This window comes from Nelumbo nucifera, chromosome 7, assembly GCF_055504915.1.
Source record: "Nelumbo nucifera cultivar China Antique chromosome 7, China Antique-T2T, whole genome shotgun sequence".
Lineage (NCBI taxonomy): Eukaryota > Viridiplantae > Streptophyta > Magnoliopsida > Proteales > Nelumbonaceae > Nelumbo > Nelumbo nucifera.
Window position 1 is genome coordinate 21,443,497 of NC_142655.1, and position 8,324 is coordinate 21,451,820.

Consider the following 8,324-nt stretch of genomic DNA (forward strand, 5'->3'; position numbering starts at 1 on the left):
GACGAACGACCAACAATGACGACATTCAGTAGAGATAAAAGATAAATATGACTGACGAGGGGTAATTTGGTCATTTCAATCATGTCGTAACACGTGACCTTCAAGTGACATCTTAGTGCTGAGTAAGCAAATTAACCCGGCAAGTTAGCTTGGAGCATCTCGTCCAGGCCGACTTCCACCTCGGTAAGGCTGAATTAGTAGGTCCCGTAAGATTATAACAACCTGTCCTAGAAGTCAGCCAAAATATAAAAATCCATGGCGAGCTACGAGGAAGAGCCCACTAACCTAGTCCAGCAGTACATTACTAAGCCGAGATCCCTGGAGCATTGATACTTCAACCGTTAGACCGGCCTACTGTGCCGCATGCCTTGGAGTTATTCGGGCAGATCGCAACCTCTGTGCAAATATTGTAACCGATGCATTAATGCGTCCAACAAAGCGAAAATGGTTCCACAAAGGGTTGAAGCGCGTTCTAAGAGGACTCTGATCACCTATGCCTATATAAGGCACTCGCTTCTACCTGTAAAGGTACGCACGAATATACTCTCAAGCTCTTTCAATCTCTCAAAGCAATTATCAAACACTCTCTGACTTAACCTTTGGAGTTCCCTCATCGGGTAGAGGCAACCCAAGCACTCTAACATTCTCTTTTGCATTATGCATCAGTTCGGCCACATCAGTTTGGCCTAATACAGTTCGGCCCTGACCAGGAAAAGTCTGAATCAACGTTTGAGTCACTTAACAGGAGTGAGCAGCCAAATCGTGCGACATCAATGACCACCACTACTTACGGCAGTGACGCCAATGATGTTCATACCACTTGTAGGTTGTAGAGTTGACAAGCAACGACAACAAGCTCTTAGCATGATAGGTTCCAAATAGATATTTGGATAAGGGTACGTGTAAAAATTTGTTAACCAAACTGAACCAAATCGAGTTAGCAAATTTGATTTGGTTTCTTGTAATTTTAAAAATATCAAGTTTTCTATTTTCGATTCATCAAGTTGAAAGAAATTTTCAACCAGATTAACCAAAACAAAAACATAGATTTATAATTTGATTATAAACAAATACCTGATGTAAGTATTTGTTTGTTTGAATGGGTTTGTGAATGTACAAGACCAAATTACACATATCTTCTTCCACATTTCTTACTAAAAGTCCATATATGTTTAAATTTTTGGGTAAAAGACATATACCTCCCTCTTGAGGTTTCTCATAAATACTTATACCTCCACACTAATTTCTGTGGACTTAAAACCTCCCTTGTTATGGATCGATTAAAAGACGTTTTTATCTTTTATTATTCTTTACTTTTTTAAAGAAAACCACAGGAATTGTAAGGGAGGAAATAGGAGGATGGAGGGTTCCTATAAGAAGACTCCCATCCTCAAGCATTTTCACTCCTTAAAAACATGATTATCTTCACCATGGAGAAAGTTAGAGATCGAAACAAAACTCTCCTTTAGGTTCTCAGCAATTTTATTTTTAGGGGTGCAAATGGATATGATCCGATCCAAGATCCGATTCTATTTGGTCGAATTCGGATTATCCTTGTCTGGATCTTTGGATCAGATTGGATATAGGACTTGATCAGAAAATCGGATTGGATTTGGATTCGGATCACCCCCTATCCAATCCGAGAAGATCCAATCTGATGTATATTATATATTTATAAATATAAATATATATATAATACATATATATGATATTTATTTATTTATAGATATGCTTTTTATATCATATTTTTATAAATTTGTTATATTATTTATTTTTTTATAAAAAATATGCATATATATATGATGAAAATAATTAAAAAATACTTGTATTTTTTGTTTTTAATTTATTTAAATTAGTATATTTTATTTTTATTTTAATAATTTATTAATTTTTAAAGAAAACAAATCGGATCAGATCAGATCTGAAGATCTAACTTATCGATAGGATCTGAATTCAAATCAAGTCCTATCAAATCCGATTGGATCGGATCAGATATGAAGATCCGCCTTATCGATAGGATTTGATTTCAAATCAAGTCCTATCAAATCCGATTGGATCTTTAGATCGGATTTGAATATACCCTAATTCAAATTCGATCCGATCCGTTTGCATCCCTATTTATTTTGTCATGTTGGTGTTGTTTTCAATTCATCCTCCTTTTCAATTCTTAAAAATTTGAACTTACCACAATAGTGAAGATCGGATCAAGGATGCTTGTTCTCACAAATTAGAGAACAACCCAGAGGTCGAAATGTTTTTCCTCCAAGTCATGGGTCACAGCTTGACTATTCAGGTCAAATGGGTCAATCAACATTTATATATCTTTATATATATATATGTGTGTGTGTGTGTGTATTTGTATATATATAATACATATTTTATCAACTAGTAATGTATAATTATGTTTTAGATATGATGCATGTATTATTTTATATTTAATTTATGTTTTCTAATTCAGTTATTTATTTTTTATTTGTAAAAATATTAAAATTGCAATTTGAGGCCCCAAAAGGGGTTTTTCTTGAAAATAGTGGGACAATGGTGCCTTGGGACACATAGATCTCGAAAAGTTAAATAAAAAATCACTTCAATCAAACATTGGAGTGCAAAGTTATGGCCTCCCAAAATTTCCATACACGGTTAGTAAGTAGCCCACGACCATGTCAACCGGGTTAATGGTCCAACCATCCGGGTCAAGTGGTTTTTGACTAAGTCAATGTTTTTAACCTTTATCTGGGTTTTACTCAAACTGGACCTAGAATTTTGACTGAATAATGATGGTTTAAATGGTTCAACCAGCTGTGTCAACGATGGATTGAAAACACTATTTCTTAGTATGAAATCGAAGACAATAATCATTTTCAATCCTTCAAAAGAGTAAAATAATTTATTTTACTCTAGTTGATAGGATGAATATTTTACCCGCATTTTAAGGAAACAAAACGGCATTTCATGTTTGGAATGATTTTTTCATCTTTTCTAGAATTTCTTATTGCTTGGTAATGCTGATGTTATTAGGGCATTAGCTTTGTGTGATTTGGTAAAAATAATGAACAAAATCAATTTTTAATAACCCGTGATTTAAAGCAAACGGAGACCATGGCTTGGCATTGATGTCAAGTCAAATTTGATCTTTTCTCGTTTTCGTAACTGTTGTTGCCAACTGTACCATGATGTGGCATGAATGTGTCATTATATGTAAATCATTGGATATATGGACCAATGTTGAAAACAATTATAGAACATTGATACCAAATAAAACCGGTGCCTTTCCTCATAAAACATCTTATATGGCAGCAATGATGTCAAACAATAAAAGAAACGATGCAATAGATACAACACTGTTTTTTCAGAAAATGGCTCTAAATCAACACATAGATGCCAAACACTTACCATGTTTCCCAAGATCAATCTCCTTGATCAAATGACAAACAAATAGATGAACAAAAACCTGCAGTATGAAACCTACAGTTTATTTCTTCTGAAAGAAGTAGAGAAGAAAAAAGGAGAAAAAAACTCAACAAAAAAACTCATCGAGAATCTTCAAATGGGTAGCTGTTGATAAGAAATAATGCTTTTTTCTTCTTCTTTTCTTGTTACTTGACTTAGCTTCAATCATTGATGGATGGATTGTTCTCTATAGTTTCCTTTCACACTTTTCTTTTCAGTACGCTAATCCTTGCTTTCCCAACTTGAAAATCTTTTTCTTTGGTTGTATTTCAGCTGTATATGTTCTACTTTCGACGTCATAAATAAATACAAGGAACTGAATTCATGGGATCATAAAGGGCTAAAGGTGGATTAAAAAAAAAATCACTCATAAATGATGTAAGAGAGGTCTTAGTCCATTTTAATTTGAAAAGTGAGTTAAGGTTTTAGTATTTATGTAACAAGGGAGGTTAAGTCTCTTACCCTAAACTTTTGTAAAGGCTTAATTGTCTTATCCACTTTTCTATTTATTCTATACTACGCATTACTATATGATTTTATGTGCAAGTAAAAAAAAGTTCAAGCCAAAGGTCAACGAATTGAATCAGGTTCTATCCGAATTTGGCTCATTAAACGATTCATTGCTTATTAGACATCCGAATCTGAGATAAATGGATCAGATTCGAATTGGATTGGATAAATCCGATTCATTTATAGCCCAAACCTTAATTCGACCTGGCTTAATGGAGGGGAGCCATCAAAAGGCGACCCAATTCATCTCACATATGATTCATCTATCCTAGCACGATTCACCTAAACCCAGACCCGACCCAAAACTTGATCAAGGTTGTACATTGACATCTCTACTGCAACACTTTGGATTGAATTTTTTTTTTTGGGAGATGAGACATCTTGAAAGCAAATACCATGTGAATACCTTGAGAACATGACATCCATCCATACATCAGGACCCATGAATTTAAGGAAATTATGTAACTAAATTAAACTTCCCCTAGCTTATATGACATTGTGTTAAACTTCCCCGCACCTTGAGATACCTCCAAAGACTTTACATATTTATTCATCACATACCTCTTTAATGTTAAAGTCATTGATACTAATCATATGTGGTCATAACTATTTTGGAGAAGTACGGCAGACCCATTGCAGAATTTTGATTTCCACTGCAGATCTATAATATTTCAAAAGATCAATTACCCCCACCCTATACATCAATGCCTATCCGTGAATTGACATCAATTCCGAGCTAACACCTACCTCAACTATACTTTGAGCCTATGAATTCTGATCCTGGGTTGAACCGTCATTCTCCCTAACTATTTTTTGATAATAAAAATAATTTTGAGTCACCAATCAACTAACTTAATTAATTTTCATATATATAATCAAAATGCCCTTAAGGGGTTTATTAACATATGATCAAAAGGCCTCTTCTTATTTAAAAGTAGCATTGCGGAATGAATTGAAAGAAAATAAAACCATTGATTGGCTATTGTAATATGACCAATCCAAAGCATCAGTTGTAGTGAAGCAAGCAAGAAGCCCTACCTAGCTATGGATTGATGCAACTTGTGCAAGCTTGGATTGGGCTTTTGTCAAAATTTAAATGGACCCTACCTTAAGGCTGGATCCTATTGCAAAATAGTAATTAGGGCCAAACTGAGTTGTATCCCTTGTTGTATCTTACCGTTTATTATATATTAAGGCTGTGTTCGTTGTACATGTTTCCCTTCCTTTTCCCTCTTTTCCTTTTTTTTTGTTTTTGCAAACTAAACACCCATAGGAATTGATCTCACCTTGAAGATTAATTGGATCAATAATCATGTTAAAAATTTTAAAACAAATGTTCCATTTATACTCTTTGAAAACTTTGAATAATGTTTGGTGAAATTCTTTAATCAGTCGTCAAGTGTCATTTGAAAAAGACATAAATGTCCTTCAAGTGTTATTTAATTTTTTTTTTATCAATCATTTAAATGTTAACAAAAAATTAATAATCCCCAAATTTTTGACTTTTCCATTAAAAAAAGTTAGAACGATCATTCTAATAGACTCAACTTTCTTGAATAAAAGAGGCAAAAATTTAAAACTGTTATTTTTGGTCAATGTTTGATAATAAAAATTAGATGATACTACGGAGACATTCTTGTCTTTTTAAAATACCACTTAATAACTGGTGGATTATGATATTTTGAAAGTTTGGGACCAAATTGACAGGCGCAAAGTACAGCGTACGGGAATTTTCCATAACGTCTAATCATGATTAATTTTTGTGTACTTTCTCTCTTTTGGCTGGGAGCCATCTTATAATGGGCCTTGATCCTTTGAATAAATGCCACATGATGAGGGCCCATACTAGTTAGGGAATACATAAAAGTTTATGGTAATTAACATAAAATTGTTACCTTCAATACAATTTAAAATATATAGCTGTGCTTTCAATTCTCTTATGATTATACAACTTAATCAGTTAAAATAATATTAAAATAAACAAAGGATACACTTCAGTATCCTTATTATATAACTACAAATTAATATTGGGTTCTCCAAAAGGGACTGAGAGGACCCAAAAAGGAATAAATAAATCATCCTCTACATCGCAAAGAAAATAAAATAATAACAATGAAATAAGAAGTAGCAGCTTCAGATATCATTTCCACCCCCACTTGTGGCTTCAATCCAAAGCGTAGCAAATTTGTTTGAAGTGTTCGACATGCTCATCCAACAGCGCAAGGAACACATCCACACCACCGATCTCTTTGCAAGAAGGAACGAAGACTAGTAAGCCTTCAACAGGCAAATCTGGGGGCATGAAAGCACAGGGCGCTCCCCCACCGAAGTCAAGATCATGAAAGTGGAACCTCAACCAACTATCCACCTCCAAGTTGGGGCACAATGCGTTTCCGGCCTCCGGTGCCGTCGCCACCAGCTCATCTTCTTTTCCTTTCGATAACTCACCGAAATCAATGAATGACTGGAAGTATTCATGGTCAATTTTAGCCACGGCCTCGTGAATTGCCTTAGCCACATAAGCACAGCTCTCGTTTAACAACTCCTTCACCCTCAATCTTGGGTAGGCCCAGAGCACCAAGTTGCCGAAGTACTCCATGGGCACCGGCGGCTTCATTCGTGCTCGGCCGTTCACCGCCACTCTGACTTGGGTGAACTCATCCCGCTCCAGCCCCCGGGCTTGTGTCATCTTCTTCCACAAATGTGAAAGGAGGCACTCAAAAGTGCTGTAACGTTTGTTTCCTTGGCACACCTTTGCTTTAAGCTTGGTTACGAAATCAGCTGAGAGATGGACAATCAAGTTGGTAATGGAGGATGAAAGTTCATTGGTGTTTGATGAAGTGTTCTTTCTGAACTCGATGTTAGGGTGGTCAAACTCAACTCTAGGTGGGTTTCTTGGGACAGAAACAGAATCTCGGTCGTGATAGGGAAATGCTTCGATGTCAAGTCCTCGCACTAAGCTCGACCATGAGATGGTGAAGTAGCTCATGGATTGACCATCAGCTACACGGTGGTGTGAACTTAGACCTAGCACGAGCCCACCGCAGGCATATCGGTTTAGCTGAACTTGAAGCAATTCTTCAACACCTTCCAGGGGTGGGAGGAGATTGCCAACCTCTGAATCTGGAGTGAAGGGGAGCTGCTCTGCCAGTGTGATTGGAACGTAAGTCTCAATTATCCGGACACCGGCGTTGTTCAGAATGATGCAGGTGCGGCCTTGATCGTCAGTCGTGAACCGACCGGCGAGGTGGGGGTAGTGAGCTAGGGCTTTGGAGAGTCCTTCTCTCATGGCTTCGTTAGACGGCACAGGTGCCCGGAAGGCGTATAAGATGGGGACATGGAGATCAAAGGCTGCTTTGTCAAAGATGCTGAGAGGCACCAGAGCATTGGAGGTGGGATGCTCTGACGAGGGAGAAGCTTTCAAGATGGTATCATTGATTAACTCAATAGCCATCTCTGGGTTATTCCTAGAGTCTCTGGATTTTGAAAGCTAGCAAGCTTGCTAAAGATTTTGTGCTCGTCGAATCTAACTCAGACCTGATGGCTTTATATAGAAAAATGTTTGCAACTTACCTTGTATTTCCCTTTTCTTGTTTCCACGTCCCTTCTCATTTGTATTCTGTCGTTTGCTGAAGCTCCAAGACTGAGTGGGTATTGAGTGGATTACCAAATGTGAACGACCGAAACCATTATTTTGACTGTTCATCTCTATACGAGGTTGGTGGGTTTGGATCAAACATTTCTACATGGAAGACTTCCGACGATCTGGGTCCAGTAAATCAATAGTTTTTTAGTTTAACTTGGATGGGGAAATTTCCTAGATGGGTTCGTCTGATATTAATAACCATTGATAATTCAAGGTGACCACTACTAAGCAAGAAAGCCTGTTCATCCGATGGTTGATCTCCATCGACAGTGATGCTTGTCCGTTTGTTGTATTAGTCTAAGCGATGGTCAAGATTGATGGGCTGTTATGTTTGCAAGAAAAAGAACAGAAAACCATAATAAATTTATAGAAAACACGTGTGGATAAAAGAAGACCTTGACGTCAATTCGCCAAACATATTATAAGCATTACGCAAAGCCTTTGGTTCACATAAAATATAAATATCAGGCATTCTGGCTTGTTGGGGATAACGCGTAAAGAAGACCAACTAGTGATGATGATGATGAGATACCAGCTGATGAATAGGCTAAATGAATGTGTACTAAGGTCTTGGCTTTATCTTATTTTGGGGTAGGATATTAATTGAATGTGTCTTGTCCTAGTGGCTGAACAGAGTTCCATGAGCATTACTGGTCCGAGTCATTGAAGGATGTGAACAATTTGAGCTGATGAATGTATATAGGAAGGTGGGGACGGG

General features: G+C 36.8%; 1 protein-coding gene across 1 annotated transcript; it reads right to left on the reverse strand.

The window, feature by feature from the left end:
* Positions 1-5,886: 5,886 nt before the first annotated feature.
* LOC104593598 (tryptamine hydroxycinnamoyltransferase 2-like) lies at positions 5,887-7,657 on the reverse strand. The gene has a single exon (XM_010253517.3). It carries the CDS (start codon positions 7,412-7,414, stop codon positions 6,125-6,127), a length of 1,290 nt encoding a protein of 429 aa, XP_010251819.1. The 5' UTR covers positions 7,415-7,657; the 3' UTR covers positions 5,887-6,124.
* Between the last annotated feature and the right edge of the window lie 667 nt (positions 7,658-8,324).